Source organism: Haliotis rubra, unplaced genomic scaffold, assembly GCF_003918875.1.
Source record: "Haliotis rubra isolate DU_JTF1 unplaced genomic scaffold, ASM391887v1 Scf289, whole genome shotgun sequence".
Classification (NCBI taxonomy): Eukaryota; Metazoa; Mollusca; class Gastropoda; order Lepetellida; family Haliotidae; genus Haliotis; species Haliotis rubra.
Genome location: NW_025766956.1, coordinates 242,519 through 263,283, shown reverse-complemented (window position 1 = coordinate 263,283; position 20,765 = coordinate 242,519). Strand labels below are relative to the sequence as shown.

The 20,765-nt window shown below is 36.7% G+C and overlaps 1 protein-coding gene across 1 annotated transcript; it reads right to left on the bottom strand.

Moving 5' to 3' along the window:
* Window positions 1-504: 504 nt before the first annotated feature.
* On the bottom strand, window positions 505-19,351 carry LOC124281720 (uracil phosphoribosyltransferase homolog). The gene is made up of 7 exons (XM_046717675.1): window positions 19,173-19,351; window positions 13,823-13,865; window positions 12,801-12,870; window positions 11,971-12,033; window positions 10,698-10,859; window positions 7,029-7,127; window positions 505-5,404 (listed from the first exon to the last, which is right to left on the bottom strand). The coding sequence occupies exons 1-7, from the start codon at window positions 19,301-19,303 to the stop codon at window positions 5,298-5,300; spliced, it is 675 nt and encodes a 224-aa protein (XP_046573631.1). The 5' UTR covers window positions 19,304-19,351; the 3' UTR covers window positions 505-5,297.
* Window positions 19,352-20,765: the final 1,414 nt, after the last annotated feature.

Below are 20,765 nucleotides of genomic sequence, written 5' to 3'. Positions count from 1 at the left end.
TAGTTAAGTTAGAGTGCTGTATTCTAAAGGATGCTCATACAATGTCATCCTGGAAACATCTTTGAAGAACATCAGGATGCTCCTAAACACAGTGATCTTGGAGACCATCTATGCATGGCATGATATCAGCAGCACGGCAGGAAATGGGAAGGCATGATAGCGAGGATTTCACTACATATGACATCATATTGAAGATCGCTACTGTATAGTGCATGATTTGGTAAATGTTAGCCACATGGCATGATATTGAAGATATCAGTTACATATGGAATGGTATGGAGTTAACAGCCACCCATGTATATATGATACCGGTAACATCTGCTCCACTTGGTACGATGCTGGAGATATCAATTAAGTCAGTATATTCCATGTTGAAACATTTATGAATTTGTCACCAATGCTATTTGATAAAGTTTAACATTGAAACAAGACTATGAGCAACCTCAATGTACTACTTCCCCTGTAATTCAGTGATCGGCTCAAACAGATAAGCAAGACTTGTCATAGCAGCAATAACTTTAATGGCCATTTCTCACAGATCCACCATCTTGAGATCACAGAAGACAAGATAAATGTAGTGCCATCATCTCTGACACAGAAACAAATATTAAGTCAACACGTCATTCTCGTTTCAAATGTATTTATAAATCAGATGTAAATCTTTTAGACACTTTTGGAGTAACCCGTACGAAAACCATGACAAAAGGACAACAATGCACAGTTACTTGGACTACTCACGCCCTACTTAATGACGCCCCACTGTGTGTACATGACCTGTGTGAGGAAACCATACATCTGACTCATAGTTAACACTAGTGGTGGTCCAATTAATTGAAATAATCGATGATTGGTCGTAATGACTAAACGACCAAGCAATCGATCATGTTTTCTCAAAATCGAACACAAACAATTCTGGAAGTTATGGAACACTTGTTTGCATTAACAATATTTTTCACAAGGTTGGTTTTGTCTGTTACATTTCATAAGCACTACAAGCTCATACCAAGTCACTACAAAACAGGTAGTTCTTTCGGGCTTTTTTCGCAAATGCATTTTGTGCAATTTGCAACAAAAACCCAAAAAACTACCTGTTTTTTCTTTATTTTTGGTGCATTAACAAACATAACCAGGAAAATTTGATAAATGACACTAACCAATTATCTTCGGTGATTGATCGGTTTTACTGAAACAATCCTCAATTATGAGATTTTAACCAATTCCCAACACATTAACAGATAGTGTCATGTTTTCATACAACTGTGGGTCTGCAAACTTATCCTGAAGACTTAATAAGAAACAATTGTCATAATGAAATGAATATAATGAATTCTAAACAGTAACATTGCTAACAATCTTTGATGACATGTTTACAAGCTTGTTCACCCAGCACATAGCACAACCTCCACCAGAGCCACAAGAAGTGAGTAAATGGTGCTTTAAGCCACATCAGCAATTGGCCAAAAGAAGTATGGCAGGTACAACCCTGGGTGCACACAGTCCACAATACAATGGAAATATACCCACATGTCAATCTCCTGTAGAGGTGTGTTTGTGAGATATGTTTATAGTGAATGTAGAGAGCAGCAGTTATACAGACAAATCAGCTTGTGTTTCAAGATGCAACTTTGATCAAGTTTTGTGCAACTTTGTGTAGACAGAAACTGCAAGTATTTCACACTTTAAAGAAAAAGTAAAGACGCTTTACTGATCATAAGGCTTTGTTTGGAGGGCTTGTGTGTCATATTGAATAACATAAAAAAAAGCAACAGGGTAGTAACTGTTGAAACCTAGAATCTACAGATAGCAACAGAGTAATAATAGTTGGACAATACCGTACAGATGGCACCAGAATCAATGAGCACAGATCACATTCAACATGGTACGAAAGTAAACAATGGTCAAGGCCACACATGGGCTGACTAGCAAGCATACACACTGTAAAATCATGATGGTGCCAATATAGAAATGCATGACTCACAGCACTGAACAAGCGTATTGAACGCAGCATGTGTTTGTCGAGTACAAGAACGAATCATGGTGTCATGCACATTTCAGACAGAAATCATCACTCAATTAATAAAACCAGTCCCTTTTAGAGTCTTTTTTTTTGTAGCAATGTTAACACCTGAAACAAACTGAACTGATATCAGGATAATTTTGTCATCCTATGAACATTTTCCTGACTCTTAAAACCTCCTTCGAACATCACAGATTAAGCCTTTATCGTGTTCTAGGAGGTAACAATGAATATAAAACCAAAACTTTTGAGAACATACGGAAAGGGGGAAAACAACAACTACCTTTAGACTAAAATATTACAGACAACTCAATTCAAAGATGTCATCTGAGGAATACATCAGGAACATTATCTGAAGATGTCAATAGGATGAAACCACTACCATTAACACACAGCTTGAAATCAAAATCCTGATTTGGTTGCGGTTTCCTTTGGCTGCAAATATTTAGGGGTCTGTACATAGATGGGAGAATCAAATATGTGTCCAACCTTCAACTATCAACACCACATTGTTAAATTTACCTCTTGATGGAACAGGAAAACAGGTAAAGAGCAAGTAAGGCCTATCATTGTAAGTCTCAATAATCGACTAGATGTATTTCCTCCAAGGTCAGATTGTCAACATTTGCTTGCATCAAAACTAGTCTAAACTAGATTGTAATATGAACTATTACATCACCATCCCACAGACAAAGGGACTGTTGCTTACAAGCTACAATCAAGGTGTGGGATTGTTTATTGGATGTAGTAAAATCACTGCATCGTTAAAGTAATGATTCATGTCCAGTAGCACATTTGGTAAAATATAACAATTTCTGAGATGTCTGTCCACAGTTGACAAAACTGAGTGAAGGTGATGATGACTAAATGAAATTCATCATCATCCTTCACACAAAGTATCAACTCAATTACCCATAAATCCACTACATTTGTTTAATGCATCACCACTTTATCAGCTGTCCTGAGACCCTTAGTTTGTGAGATGATGCTTAAAAAGTTTCCACAATAGAACATTGTTTCAAACTAAAAACAAGTGTGTCAGGATTGATTTTAACCACTCAACATATACATTAATTTGTTTTCACTAGAATAGGCAAAACTAAATTCTATCAATGTCAATGAGCATGCTGTAAACAAAAGAAGAAAGTTCTATGTATTGGTCACGATTCACATCTTCCTTAAGTGTCAGTCTCATCCCCATACAGACTGTAGTTAAACAGATAACATGTTATCCAGGAAGCTCACTTAGACCTTTGGTTCTCTGAGCAAAAAGCATAAATTCACTTATTAACAAAAACATAAAATATCTCATCTAAGCTGTCCCAAATTGCACTACCGGTATATGTATTACTTCACTGAAGCATTTCATTGTAAGACGAGAGATGAATACATGTAGATTCGTGTAACAAGCTCTGTAAGACCATATATGTATACAATTGAGGTTATTGTACAGATGATGGTGCCATCTTTTTCAAGCATGTTTTGGTGTCTGTGTTGGAAGGAATACTTTGTCCATGGTGAACATAAATACCTGGAAAAAGGTTATACAATTGAATTTTAAAATGTACAAAATTCTGTTGTACATATATGTAGTTGTTTATGTGAATTACTCATATTACAATACAGAAACCAGCACTGATGATGTGAGGACATGCTTAGTAACTGTTACATGTTAGTCATTCTCAGATTACATATTTCTTCTGCTCTTTCCCATATCAGACATGATCCAGTCCTTGTGACCATCTGAGGGAACACATAAAATTCTTAGATAAATTTATAATCAATCAATGATGGTATCTTAGACATCTATAACAATGCAATATTGTACCATATTCCCAGACTAAGTTTTGAAATGATAAAAACAAAGGACTGGTGCAAAAATATTTTTCCAGCTGTATATGTTCACTTCTACACCATTATTCCTTGCTACACAGACTGTAAAAACACATCCCTTTCTCGTATAAAGATTACTGGTACATACTTCTTAATATCTTATGGCCTACACTCAAATGAACCTTTGCAAAGAGTAAATCACTACTAACTTCCTACTCACTATTTTTAGTCTGTATCCCCTAATCTTCCCTTCAACAGCAGCCAATGATCCAGCATACTAATAATTCCCTACTGTTGATGGAAACATAAAACAGTTAATCTGCAAGTTCTTTTCAGTGTAAGAGGATCCTGATGGGTATGTTACAAGTTAATTGCCTTCAATATTTGTGGCCTTCAGTTACCAGTGACATTATTTATGGCTTAGCCTGTCACAAACACACGAGAAAAGACAAAAAGCTGTGAAGTTGAAACCATCTCTGTGCAAATGCGGATTGTCAATCTCAAAGAACAACTGGATATACTGTCGTTTCATTACTGCCATTAGTGTTTTTCTAGTTGTAAATGTCAATATTTAAAGGGATTTCAGCACATGGACAATAAACAGTTCTCATCAAAGCACCATTTCAGTTTTTTCCCCAGCCACTTCAGATTTTTCAACTTGCATCATTTTGATGTGGGTAAAACATAAAATGATGTTGGTCCCAGATAGTAAATCCACAAAAGAGAAGCTTTTATATTCTCTACTTGCTAATGCCTCCGACAAGTGACAGTGTTTGATTTAATGCTGCTTTGATTAGTAATTAGTTACTATGGTTATGCCAATGTCAGTCTATAATAAGAGAGTAATGTGATGTAGGTCTTAAACGTTTACTGCATTGGTGAAACATACAAGCACACGTGTTGTGCACACCAAAACAGGAACATAATCAAGGTGAATCCAAGATTCTAACCCAGTATCAAGCCCTAGGGGATGTAACTCTGCCTAAGTGATGTAACTGCACATTTCAGCACTATGCCCCTGACACAGCAAGTCAAATGGATCTAACTCTTGTCCATACAACTCCAGGGAGCATCAACATCCTGCACTTATACACAGGAATGTATTTACAATATATGGACAAATACCAATAACATAGTTATGTACATATCATCTTAATGCTAACATTTAAAACGGTGAAAGAATGTTTTAAGGCTTTCAGACACATGTCCCATAGGGGCAATGTCAGCTGAGGATATTAGGTTCAAACAGCATCCATGTTTACAAATAAATGTGAAAGTACAATGAAATTGGGATGAATTGACAATGATGATGTTTTTGCTGACTGGTATGGGGTTGTTGGAAACGTCTTCATCCCACATGTACGAGGCAAAGGCAACACATGGACATACAGAATGAGATGAACTGTCAAACAACAGGTTAAGTAAAACTTCATTCATAAAGTCGCATTTATTCTGTTCCAAAATATTTCATCCCAAAATGGTTTGGTGCAACAGAATGCACTTCTGATGTGAATATTGTCAATCCCGGGAACTGTGTAATGACATTCTTGGCAGCTGAAACAAAAACTTCACAGTTAGACTGGCATAACAGGAATTGTGTACAAACTAACTTCTTCAAACTAATATCACACACCATATGGCTGTGTCCTTTCAACTATCTGAAAAAACATTCTTCATCAGATTCTAGTGGTATTAAACATTTTTATTGAAGTAAAACCACACTATTTTAAATATCCTTTAATGATTTCTTATAAGTAGGTGGGGGAAAAACAAGCTAAATTGGCTCTCTTCTCCACTGCAGGTTAGCTAGTATAAAACAAAATATCAGCAGGAAAAAACACATATGACTAAGTTAATTCCTTCTCATTTTAACCAAATTCAGTCAATCAAAAAGCACAGATAAAAATGAGAGTGGCCTCATATATCGTTATTTCCAAATAACACATGTCAGTATCTCATATCAAACTTCTTTGATTGTCTGGCTGATAGGTTTCATTCATCTCAAAAGTATCAAATATAATAAATGACTGGAGTGACATTTGGTATATGGGATGAATGGGATTGTAAATAACATTGCATAAAGAGTCAGTATTTAAAGATAAAATTCAAATTTAGAAACAACAACACGTTACTATCTATACATAAACCCTAATTAAAGGTCACATGCAACATAAAACACAACTTTGCAGATTCTGATACCTTTCGGTATGGACTTACGGATACAAATCATCAAAAATGCAAATTCAACTAATAAAATTGAAAAATAACGCGATGAAAAACCCCCTGTGAAATCGGAGTTCAAACAATTCACTAAATTCAATTCACTAAAGTGGTTTCAACAGCTGTGCTGTGCTGGACTGCAGCTCACAGCGCTTGCGCAGTGAATAGGTTCGCGCAGCTTGGAAGCGGGATGTCCTGATAAGGTCGTGAGCAGGAGTAGTCTAATCAAAACAAATAGAAAATAATCTACTCGTTACATAATTGAACCTTGTTAGGATCTAGATCTACTCAGCTATGTGTCAACCAGTGAGGCGATCGACATTTCAAGACGGAAAACATTCGCTGGCGGTGAGTACTTGGTGAAGGCTTTGATGTGAGCTATGTTTCTAATGTTTTGTTGATATTTCACAGGCTTTACACCATAAACAAAACGCACTGATTTATGGCTCGTGCACCCGAGTTCGGTCTCTGTCACATGATGTAATTACACAGACAGGCAGGTGTGATACTTGTACACATGACATGTTATGATGTCTGTTGTTTGCAAAATGTTATACACAAAAAATGAGCATGTATTCACAAAACCCAACATCTCTATATACACACACACAATGAGCCGTGAGGGTCTCGGCAAATGAACCAGCCAATGAAAGGCTTCGTTACACTTGAGTGCAGACCCACCCGCTCTGACTGGGTTCGGTATCCCGGCTGCTTCGTTTCGAGGGAAGTAAACCTAAGTACAAAATATTGCACTTTTGATTTGCGATTGTATGCTTATAATTTTGTTTATATGTTTTTTCATAATCAGCAATGTATATTATATGTCACGAATAAGTGATAATTGTGTTTTAATTATGTTTGATTTTTTTGGGTTGCATGTGACCTTTAAGCATTGTACAAAACATGGCTCCATTAATCCTGACAGAGTTGCCTCCCTTCAACTGTCATGGTAACTAACCTTGAGGCGTACAGAAGAGATTAAGTAGGATGACGTTTTCCTGGTCGACATCATGAGCCTGTAAAATATTGACTGCCTTAGACACTGTATTACCTGTACCTGGAAGTTAAGAGGAATCAAAATCAGTAAACAATCAACAGGATAAGGTGTATGTGCAGATAGTGAAAACAGTTAGCCCGTTAGTATGATTACCTTGGCTGAATCGAAAGCTTATAAAAGAAGAACTGCTTCATTATTCATACTGATACATTTGTTTGTTTCACCACCATACCTACTTCAGGAAACTCTTCCTGGGGAATAGTTTTACTCCAGAATATCCACGGGGTCATTTCAAAGAAACTTTTTAGAAAATGTGAAAAGTAGTAACTGCTGAAAACTTGGGCTGTAAAGATTTACAAAAATACTGAAATATCACTGGGATGATTTCTACCATGAATTGCCAGGAATCAAGACATAAGGTAGGATATGTCATAATAAAAAATAATAATACCGAAAATTTATAAAGCGCAAATCCAACCACTAAGTGGGTGCTCAAAGCGCTACAAAATAATGTTTGAATAGAGTTTATAGTGCAGTGAAAAGAGATGTGTTTTAAGATGTGATTTGGACGCAGCAAAAGATGGAGACAGTTTTAAAGCGAGGGGCAGATCATGCCAGAGATGGAGCAGAAACACTGAAGATAAAGAACGCTTTCCTAAGAAGCCAGTCTATAAGACATATTGTATCAAATAGATTTATCAAATGTATACTACCCAAAAGAAGTCAAAGAACATTTTTCATTTGCCAGATAATGACAACAGCTCAATAGACATATACAGTACAACCAGAAATTATTGAGAATTTAAAGATTGTAAGGTTTTTTTTCCCACTCATTACTCACGTATTAAATGTGAATATTAGCAGAACATAACTCCAGATTCAAAGACAGGTGAACAGTTAGTATTTTGTCAAGTCACCATGGGCAGCAATGCAGGCTTCAATGCGGCGGGGCATACTACTGATCAAAGAAGTTAGAAAGTCGTGGTCCATGCTGTCCTAATATCGGACCACCTCTTCTTTCATTTCAGCAATATTTGTCAGATTTTTCTTATTGACACTTTCCTTCATAAGTCCCCAAACATTTTCTATTGGATTTAGGTCAGGGCTATAGCTTGGCCAATCTAATAATGTCATATTTTGGGTCCGAAACCTGGCCTGTGAATGCTTTGAACGATGTTTTGGGTCGTTGTCCTGCTGGAAAATCCAAAAACTCCATAGAACTACCGTATATGACCGTCTATAAGCCGATCCATGGATAAGCCGACCCCCAAACTTGACCCTCAAAATCAGTGTCAAAATCATATCTCTCATGGATAGGCCGACCCCCCGTAGCGATGGATTGGCGACCCCAAACTTGACCAACAGAGACCAGAGTACCGGTAAGTATGTTCCATCAGCGGCGAGAGACACCATTACGAGAATATTACATAATAAAGATTACGGTGTTTGTTTACCTTTTTAACGATCACTGCTTGCATCAACAACGAGGCGCCATTTGGAAAGTGGATATACAAGCGTAAGTGTTGGTGAGAATATTACATAATAAAGATTACCCGGTGTATTGTGGCAACATGTGTTTGTGTTCCTTTTATATCCCGAAGATCACTGCTTGCATCAACAACGAGACGCCATTTTGTGAAAAAGTACCATCGGTAAATAAAAACTGAAGTCAACTTTTGTTTCAAAATATATTATTTAAGTGTCCATATTTCATCTATATATATATGACAATAAGAAAAATAGTCCACTAACAATAAACACTGACATTTCTGCAAGAGAGTTCTGAGATTTTCACAAGTCATCGGCCGTAAACCCATCAAATTCCGTGTCACTGTCGATCCACATTATTCAAAGAATTCACTGTCATATATATTGTGTCTACTCACGGATCGAAACGAAGTGTAGTTGACAGAAAATGCATAATATATTTTGCTTCTCTAAATATCATATTTATTGTAGCAACAAACTGGCTTGCTTATTTTACCCCATTCAACAATCACAAACTGATTACCGCCTCGTTCCATGTCACGTGCTTACCACGTTCATGATGGTCCGTATAACCTTAGTGTTGATTATATATTTTTTACATAAAAACTATTACACAATGCTAGGATATATTTTTTTGGGTTAAATAATAGTATTCAATCAATAGAATTCATCCCGTTATATTATTGTGCATGTTTGAACTTGTTGCGGGGAAGCGTGTGCACAGCTGATTGCTATTTCGGCTTTGTTAATGCGAGACAGATCATACGGTAATCTTAATTAATTTATAGAGCAAAACTGTAACTAAAATTACACAATGCTAGGATATATTTCTTTGGGTTAAATAATGGTATTCTGTATTATATTTTACTGATGACTCGTCAGAATTAGATCCCGTTATATTATTGTGCATGTTTGAACTTGTTAGCGGGAAGCGTGTGCACAGCTGATTGCTATTTCGGCTTTGTGTGCGAGACAAATCACGCCGCGGTAATCTTAATCCTGCAAATAAAACAATGCCCAGCAAAAACAACTTATAACTTAAATGGTAAATAATCTTGTCTAGTGATGTTTAATTGCAAATTTGGCGTCTCTACTGACAAAGTCGTCTTCTGTTGTTTGTTCCTTGAAGTGATCACGATGTTGTTTTCTTACCCCTGGAAAAAGTTTGTGAAAAGTGTAACTCATGGATAAGGCGACCCCCTTCTACAGACTGCTTTTTGGTCCTCAAAATTAGAAACTTATAGGCGGTCATATCGTCTCTGCGGTCACATGATGTAATTACACAGACAGGCAGGTGTGATACTTGTACACATGACATGTTATGATGTCTGTTGTTTGCAAAATGTTATACACAAAAAAAATGAGCATGTATTCACAAAACCCAACATCTCTATATACACACACCTAACAATGAGCTTGAGGGTCTAGGCAAATGAACCAACCAATGAAAGGCTTAGCTACACACTTGAGTGGCAGACCCACCACAGCTTGACTGGGTTTGAGGTATCCCGCTGCTTGCTTCGAGGGAAGAAAACCTAAAGTACAAAAAAATTGCACTTTGATTTGCAATTGTATGCTTTATAATTTTGTTTATATGTTTTTCATAATCAGCAATGTATATTATATGTCACTTAATAAGTGATAATTGTGTTTTAATTATGTTTGATTTTTGGTTGCATGTGACCTTTTAAGCATTGTACAAAACATGGCTCCATTAATCCCAACAGAGTTGCCTCCCTTCAACTGTCATGGTAACTCCAACAAATGGATAGGGGTGAAACAGTATACCGTGTTTGTGTATCAGTAGATACTTCATTTCGGTATACTGTAATGAAATCCCCAAATTTGGTATTTTCAGTTTTCGTACCGTCATTTTATCAACCGTTTTAAACCTTTTCTAAAATGTCTATTCTTCTATCCAGTCATGAAATGACAGTTTTGTTCATTCAAAATAACAAAGATTATGGTTAATATTGACAACAATGTAAGGTTTGGCTTTTTGTCAATATTCTGCATTATGATCATTTTTAATATACTAAACCAAAATGGACCGAACCGAAGGCCTTGTACTGCAATATGTACTGTACCGTGGTAAGAGCGTTCAGTTTCACCACTACAGTTGGAATGATGTAAACAACTCACTCATAATAGGGTACATCAGGAGAACTTTTCGTGATGCGATATCTGCTGGTAGTTTTGAGTATACAATCTTTGCTTCGTGAGTGTCTTCGTCACTCTGGATGAGTATTTTACCAATCCGTATGGATCTACAACAGTCGCGGAGACCTTGTTCCATGGCTTCCCCTGCAATGAGATAACCATACTTGTTCATTAGTATTTTGCTGTTGTCTACCCATTATTTTTCCTGTTACATTCTGTGTAAGTTTGTGGCCAAATGTTACCATTCTTAACAAAATCTCACAATGAAAGACTTTAGTAAACTTTAGTTGAGAATCTGTCTCTACGTGAAACAAGTTCTCCAAAATATATTGAGCCAGGAACCAGCACAAATCTGACAGTTTTCATTTCAAAAGGAGTGCTATTGCCCATGGACAAATATATCCTTTAAGTTCCTGTGAAATGTCATTTGTGTTGAAACACTTGTAATTATGTGAAGTTATTGAAAAATGTACTTTCCATAAGTAAACAGGTCAGAAACATGGAAAAAGTTAAACTTGAACACATTCCATGAATACATTTCTAAATGACTTTTATCTTGTTTCATTGAAATGAACTCAAATTGCGCAGGGCCACATAAGTATCTTCATAAGTGCTCTATCCATTCGTTGGTTTCACATTAATTTTCGACTCGATGTGTGATGCGTAGAGCGGTTAAAAAATGTCCCCTGGACAACTTTCGGTTTGGTCGTATTACCGATATTGTAAACACACTCTAAATAAAAGCTGTATGAAGATTATTTACGTGTGACAACTGTCCATAGTTGAGTACATACATCCATTAACCTATGCATTTCAATATTTGGTGTCCTATTTTGGTGGCAATTGCATCAGAGCTGTGTTTTTTTACTTGTGAGAAGGGGATGTGCAGGAAGGACAGTGGACGGGTATAGTGGTGAGATGTGTTTATACAAGAGCTAGTTAACAAACGTTAAGCTATTTATTTAACTGATCCTGGTACCTTCCATTCATAAACGAATTGAGATCAGTTAAATTTGACATAAAACCATATATTTGTTTTGATTTTTGCTTTCTTTAGAGTGTGTTACACTATCGGTAAAGCTTACGACCAAACCGGAAGTTGTCCAGTGGATGTTTTTACACGCTCTGCGCATGCGCTCAGCGAGTCAAAAATAAATGTGAAACCAACGAATGAATGTGTAAATTGAGTAAACAGAACATCTTCCATGATGTTATGTTTACAGTGTGCTGCTGATAAGAGTACAAGTTGCCTCACCACTTCTGACAATGCTGACACCACAGTTCCCCTTCTCATAGCGTAGACCATCATATGGCTGACCTGGGGTAGTCACAAAACATGTCTCAATATCTTGAAAACACATGGTCATGATGATAGTCTCATGACTTTCATTATAACATGAAAACATGATGCCATCTAAAAAGTGTACAGATATATATTATGTTTTTTGAAAAATATTTCTCAGTAAAGTAGAAATTCTAGTAGTTTGGGCTGACTGGCTGGGTGAGTATGGTTTTACGCCGTTTTTAAGCAATATTCCAGCAATATCACGGCAGGGGGACACCAGAAATGGGCTTCACAAGTTGTACCCATGTGGGGAATCGAACCCGGGAATTCGGTGTGGCGAGCAAACGCTTTAACCACTAAGCTACCCCACCGTCCCAGGATTTGAACCCTATGAGATTAACCTATAAACGTATGAGAGCTAAGAAAGTGCTATCCAATATATAACATACACATCATGATTATCATGTCGTACAGTTCATAATAATATGATATAAGCATTTAACTGCTTGATAAGTACCTGCATCAGGTTTTCATTTATTTATCAAATGGTGAACTCAGTGAAAGATTTCCAGCATGTAATGTGACTAAGTGCTGAACACTTCTGGTTCTGCAGAATGTTTGTTTCATTAGTTCCATGAAACACAAACAAATGGTTTGAAACCGACATGTGACAAAATATGTCATTCAACGTTCAGTTGAAACAGCAATGCTCAATGACACATACAGAACTGTCAATTACTTCAATGTTTGTATTCAGCACAACTGAGTGGTAGTTTCCTGCTTGCTGTAGATATACATACCGGTAGGAGTTGTAACTACACACTTTCTGTAGGGCAGCTGATTCAGCCCCTCCTCAACCACCAACCGGATCTGAAGTAACACACAGGGTTATATTCATGATACACTGTTAACTTCGTAAACTGTATAACATAACATAACATAACATAACATAACATATAACACACACACACACACACATATGTAAGTAATTTGGCAGGCATACACACAGTAATTTAGAAGGGATTTACACTGTAATACTGTAATAACTGGCTATTGACACTGTAAAATTTGTAATTTTGCAGGAACACATATCATATACACCGGTATTTTTACCTTCACCTACAAACTTTTCTGTTCCCATCCTATATTATGTGATTCTACAAACATTTCCATGTACAACCCATTGAGTGCTGTGTAACTATTGATAAGTCATGGATTCACTACTATTACCAAGTGACGAAACAGCAGTCAAAGCAGGGAAAATATCAAACGTAACAACCTAAAAAAACCCATTGTTTATTCAATCAGCCAGCAATGTGATAGCTTCTGTCTTCTAGGGCTACTCCCTGAAATCTTCTTTAATGGTGAGTGAGTGACTTTGGTTTAACTCCGCTTTTAGCATATTCCAGCAATATCACAGCGGGTGACACCAGAAATGGTTCATAATGGCTAACATTATGCTAATCTATGGCAACTGCATGAAAATATCAAGAAAAGTCTCTAAAGTTGTACGGTTCCCCAGGACCAAGCCTGTTGTTACCAAAGTGGCAATGCATGACTATTTCTATTAATTGCCCACACTTACCAGATTTACCACAGTACAAATTCCCCCTCATATCCAGCAGGATCAATGTACTGTCTGCTAAGGATTATGCCAAAGAAGATTTTTTATGTCAAGGACTTGCATCAGCAACAGAATGCCTTCTAGACCAGTAAACAACATCATAAATGCTTTCATGCGTTTGGCACAGAACTTTTCAGTCAGCTGTTGTACAAAAACAATTTGTGCCTACAATGGCTCAATTTGAGAATGTTTACTTACTAATCGATCAGCATAAAAGATAAAGTCACTGCGTGATGTTGATCTGAAAAGAACCAAAATTTGGAAGTTAGCATGGTGAAATCATGACTACTACATACTGGACTGAACTCATCGACAAGTTCAGAAAAGGATTTCTGCTAAAAAATATGTCTTAATATCGGAGATGTGTTTTTCATAATTGTATGTTATCTGAAATTACCTATTTCGCCTACATTATTACCTGTATTACTCATTGATTCTGCTTGCAAATTAATTTTATAAAACCCCAAACATCGCTCCGAATAACTTGTCATGGTTATTAGCAATACTGACACACATCCTGCCCATACAGTCTGCCCTGTTGTCATAAACATCCGTTCGTTATGGTCAGCAATGGACTCTACGTTGGTTTACATTTACAGCCTTAGGATCAGTTTACTTCTTGTTAATTCCATTATTCTCGACTTCTGAGTGTAAAACACAATTACTATAAAAATGTAAATTACAAACATGATCAACAGATGTTGCAGAATATGATCATCATAACACAAACTTGGGAATAACTGACAGAAAGGAATGAAAGGGTTTGAAAACTACTGCAGTTATCAGTGTATGAAATATGTCCCGTCCGACCGCCCGAGATGGGCTAGATTTCTGACAGATGGTCTACATTTACAGCTGACCAGCCCAATGGTTTGGTAAAAATTTAGAAAACATGTTCCATACGTCTGAGTAATTTTCTTTGGATTGTCTGGTCTGCTTAAATCCATGTCTGGCTGGGTTTGGGGCTTATTTCATACACTGCAATTATCCACAATATTCATGAGTTAAAGCAAACTTTAGCCAGAAAAACAATGAAAATTGTGTGAGTGCAATACAAATTTTAAGTATTCTAGAGGATTTGAAATTCGCACTTCCACATCCTATCTCCAACTGAATCATTAATATCATATTCATGAGTGAGCGAGCGAGTTGGGTTTTAAACTGGTTTTAGCAATACTCCAGCAATATTTATGAAATGCCTTTGAGCATGTTTAGCAATATTCAGGCATTACCACAGATGGGAACAGCATAAATCGTACCCTCAAGATACAACCGATAGTGAAGGGGATATAGGTTTCAGCTCTGTCTGTCTGTCCTTTCGAGCTGATGAGGAAATATTTTCTCTGAAACCGTTATAGATAGGGAAACCATATTTGGTGTGTGTTTTCAGGACATGAATGTCGTGGAGGAGTTAAAAAACAGGAACCATGTGGCGGGGGATATTGATGACCATGTCGTCTTGTTTTCATTAGCATGATGAAACTGCTGGGAAACCAGATACATATTGCATATTGCTATCTCCATAACAACTGTAGAACACTTTACTAATATCAAACAATAGGCTATTTTATTAAATAGCTCTAATAGTAGTAATACTTGTCATGATGTTTAAATGACAGCTGTGGCTTTCATATTAATCACCACCAAGAAAACTACAAAAATGCATTCATACACATATCTTTGTGTATTGCAACCTGTCCTAAATAAATTTCATCTTGTTATTGCTACATGTCTACAATACACGTCATCTTGTTATTGCTACATGTCTACAATACACGTCATCTTGTTATTGCTACATGTCTACAATACACGTCATCTTGTTATTGCTACATGTCTACAATACACGTCATCTTGTTATTGCTACATGTCTACAATACACGTCATCTTGTTATTGCTACATGTCTACAATACACGTCATCTTGTTATTGCTACATGTCTACAATACACGTCATCTTGTTATTGCTACATGTCTATTGCTACATGTCTACACTACACGTCATCTTGTTATTGCTACATGTCTACAATACACGTCATCTTGTTATTGCTACATGTCTACAATACACGTCATCTTGTTATTGCTACATGTCTACAATACACGTCATCTTGTTATTGCTACATGTCTACAATACACGTAATCTTGTTATTGCTACATGTCTACAATACACGTCATCTTGTTATTGCTACATGTCTACAATACACGTCATCTTGTTATTGCTACATGTCTACAATACACGTCATCTTGTTATTGCTACATGTCTACAATACACTTCAGCTAATGTAATGCTACATAGATTCATGACAATGTTGATTTCATGTGACACTTTGGATAGATTGTCAGAAACAAACATATAAAAGCTGGAAAAGAAATAGTCTGAAAAGGTGTTTCATATTTTAATAATTCTAATTTGTCTATCAACTCTCGATTCAGTGCATGGTAGATGCATGTGGTGAAGACACATTGGTTGACTATGGAAGGACATAACATTAACAACCCTCATATGCTTAGGAAGTTGTAAATAACTGTACTTGTTAAACTTAAATCTCCAGGACAAATTATGAAAACATCGTCACATTAGAAATAACTCAATATTCTGTTTCCTTAGATGTGAAGTCTGAACTTCGCAGTAATCAACAGCAATGCAAACTGCTTCCTTCGATAATCCCAGGGTATATGTTACGATACAACTCCACTAGTACCCTGGATGCATCTGTGGCTCGGCCCAAAAATTTTATTACCTCCCTTTGCCGGCTCCGCATTCTCACACTCACAGTAGCCAATCACCTAAGCCGCCGTTACAACCGAGCTTGCCAGTGTCAACAAAGATAGCGGTCGCAGTCACCAAAGTTTGTTCGCAATGCAACTCAGATTTGGTGGGAAATCATACAGACAAATTGACAGGTCTGAAACCTTAAAAAATATATGCAAGAACTCTTTCTGCCTCTTTCAGAGTACCTCTGCAACAATTATGTTGCCAAGTTTAATCGGTTAGATAAAAGAAGCAAAAGTAAGTTGTGATTGGTACGTTCAACTTCCCAGCGTAGACACCTGATTGGATAAAAAGCCAGCCAAGGGAGGTAATAAAATCATGGGGCCGGGCCGTAGATGCATCCAGAGTATAGTGGAGATTTTATCGAGGATGTGCAAACTGATATCAACCTACTATATTTTAAAAGACCAGACAGAAGCCTACATCTATTGAACTGGCACATCTGCAAGAACACACCTCTCCACACTTACAATCGCTACAGCACGACATGTACAGCTGACATTCTGACCACGCCACTCAACTTATCATGTATATAGTGACAATCATTATCAGATGATTTCTTAACACTAAGTCACTTACTGACAATGAAAAAGTAATTGGTCATAATATACTGCTAACACATCACTACAAATGCTTAGGCCAAACACCAACCCAAAAATACAGCTTAAGTCAAACATTCAGTGATGTAATCTCAGCACTGAGATTTTTAGATGACCTGAACCAGCACAACTAAGGGAGCCATGACCTGGTCTCTTGTAGCGAGTAAGTGAGTTTAGTTTTACCCTGCTTTTAGCAATATTCCAGCAATATCACGACAGGGAACACGAGAAATGGGCTTCACACATTGTACCCATGTGGGGAATCAAACCTGGGTGTTTGCCGTGACGAGCGAACGCTTTGGCTACCCCACCACCCCTGTCTCTTGTAAGGCTCAGTCCTAGATTATCATATCTCAGCACAAAAAGATACATTCTAAAAGAACCTTTTTTCCTTGCAAATGTCTCTCAAGGTATATCAATCAGCATGAAAGAAGACCACCAACATATTTCAATGGAGTATACATATAAAAAAATAAAAATAGGTCCATGGCCATAATGGCTGCTTGATCTGTAATGATACTGACATTATGGATGCTAATTGGCCATCAAATGGGAATTTTGATTTGTCAAATTACCACCAATATACATAGCTGGCTGGTACAGCAAAAATTCAATGCAGGATAAGCCATGCTTTGAGACATAAATCTCTTGTATATCATGACAAAGAGGAGTAACGTAAATTAATTTCATACATATTACATATTCACTGCAATCAAACCAACACTAACCATTAAAACCATAAAATTTGTTTTCTTGAATCAAGATGTCTCACACACCATTTAAGCAATAACAAGGTTCATACAAATGTGGAACATTAAAATTCCATGCTTTTTCACTAAAACTTTCAGGACTTTCATAGTCATTTTCAATACCTTTTTGGGTTGGACTTAGTTTCTCAATATTTTGTTTAGTCCTACAAACAATATATTACATGATTTTCAAATAGGATCTATTTTTACAAAACATACAATAAATTGAATCTGCCAGGAAAAATAAGTACATGCATATACCAAATTCAAGCTTGATTCGTGATTTTCAATGCTGACAAATATGATACTGACATAGAGGTATTCTGAAACAAACAGTGCTCTAAAACATTTTATCGCTTGCTTTTGCTCTTGGCACTGCTTTGCATGCTCCTCTTGTTTGTTCATGAAATAGCTGTGAAAGCATTAAACTATTGCAACAGCATCTGCACCCAACTAGAACAGAACTGGAGAACCTAAAAGACAGATCCAAGCAACAGCTGGTGTTGAAATCAGTGACATCAAAATGAGGGTAAAATATGTTGAGTTCCTGTTCTAAAATTCTTACTGATGAATTAGGGGCACTAAAACATCTGACAATTTTAAGAGACATCAACATGATCAATCTTATTTCAATGGTGTCCGATGCCAACAGTATCTATATCCACCCTAGGTCAAGTAAACACAACTAAACATCATCCATACTGATAGTAGAAGCCATAGATGATGGTCCGAATGCTAAGTTCAGTATTGTAGACTCAGACGTTTTTTAACACAATATAAAGTCCACAAATATAGAATCCATATCGATCAAAAAAAAAATGGTAAATTAAATTTATTTAAGAAATATTTATTTTTCTTCACTGGAGTGACATTGAATCAAACTTACATTTGAAATATGCAGTCATTCAATTCACGAATAATCTTCAAAATTATTCAATGTTGAGCCTCCCAGCTAAACTACTGAAGTTTGTCTACTGAATGTACCGCCCGATAGATCTCTGATTACTGTCAGGTATTTGCATTTACCAAACATTGAATTCATATTTAATACCGAGATTAGGCCCCTGAGATTTCCAACAGACAGAATAAACCTGAAAGTGACATTCATTTGCGGTGATCTAACGCTGTGCGCTGTCTTGCGCTTTCAAGAAGATGCTGTGTTGACGATATTTCAATATTACACATCTCAACAAAGAATCCCGCTAAATTTGACAGCCCGCCTCTTGTGCTTCAGAGACAACATCTATACGAATCTGACGACATGCTGACTGTTGACACACAATGGCTCTTAGAAAATATGACAGAATCATATAGAAAAGAACAAAACAGTATTTAGAAGGCAATTTGGCTAGACCGGCAATATTCGAGACGAGTGCGTGGTGTGCCATGTGGTCATGTTGATTTCAATCTATCAATGAAAAAGGACACTTACTTATCCCTCAAAACGGTTTGCAATTCTCGAACATTGTCTGTTATTCTCAGTTTCTTCAGATTTGCTCCAAGTTCACAATCATCAACAACATTTGAAAGAGAATTCGGGATAACGTCTGGTTCCATGTTCATCTTTTTTCCGCTAGCATGCAACTCTGACGGATTACCCACCAGTGCACGTCACTCCGTCAAAACAAAATAGTTCCCCTACATAATCATGTCTGTGGTCTACCTGTACTTCAACTCTATTGTGGTTACTTATCATAATTATAGGTTAAACTTATATAATAAGCCTGATTATTTTCCCCTGTTATTTACCTTACGTAAACATTTGTGACTAATTCACCTTTAACCTACACAAATTGTGTTTATACGCTGATACAAGGAAGAAAACGAAACAGGTCGATGAGATGTTAGTGAGAGGGAACCTGCGGGTTACATCACTTGATTTGATAATTTTTCTTTTATCGGGAAAACACAAACATGACGTTTATCTAACATCAAATAATGCCAGCTCAATTGAAAAACGTTAATGAAAGAGTTTACACTGTTATAGGGATACGATCTTGAGTCCCTACGAAATGGTTTTGAAGTCTGACGCTCTACCACTAGACTGCAGGGCCAAACAGAATCTGGCGGCAATATCATTCATATATCCATTACTTATAAGGACTTAACATTTTAGTTGTTTACTTGACAAGTGAAAGGTGTGAGTTGCTTAAGTTCCAATTATAGGATTAATGATCAACAATTCAAAATGATATCCCGTGTTCTTATGGATGTGATGAACAGTTTTAAGAACGTACGACGATACCATTATTAGGTTCTCCATTAAAACTGAAAGGAAACACACGAAATAAGTAGGCGTTATCATTATAAGAGCGGTTAATATCCATACCAAACAAGTGTAATAAGTTCCCGCACAATACCGTATGACGTCATGCCTATCACGTCACAATGACCTGACAGAAGAACTTTATAACGATATAGCACTGGGCTGTGATAACTCCAAAACAATGTGTGAGAAGGTAGGGTATATTTTAGGCACATTATTTAACATACAATTTCCCAGCGTTACTGTTACATGTACATATGTAGAAAGTATGATTTTGACATTCATAGTATAAGTGAGGTATAAACACTCTGTTTCTATCTAATGAATATAAAAACATACAAATATTACTGTACATACAACCCAATACATCAGATGACCAACAAGGCAAGAGACGGCAATTGTTTCGCAAACTGAAAGGAGTGGATATAACTTATGGGTATTCTTCTCCCCTGAATAGTATATTAGGTATACCGACAAATGGTTCGGTATAACTTTAGGCCAAAATATTTTAGAGCATAAACTATAGTTGAATTCTAAGTTACTCTTGAGTTCTTCTTTGCAATTGCCTGTAACGCATCTCGAGTCACGTCGGAAAATAAGACTGGCAAAAAACTCATCAGCTGATAACATGACATAATTACTTGAATAATTGTGGTTGTCTTCAAACTAATGAGTAGTGATGTCGCGTGCTGACAATCAACACTATCTGACACATGTGATGGTAATTAATGAATAGTATATAGCCAAAACGTAGTAGTA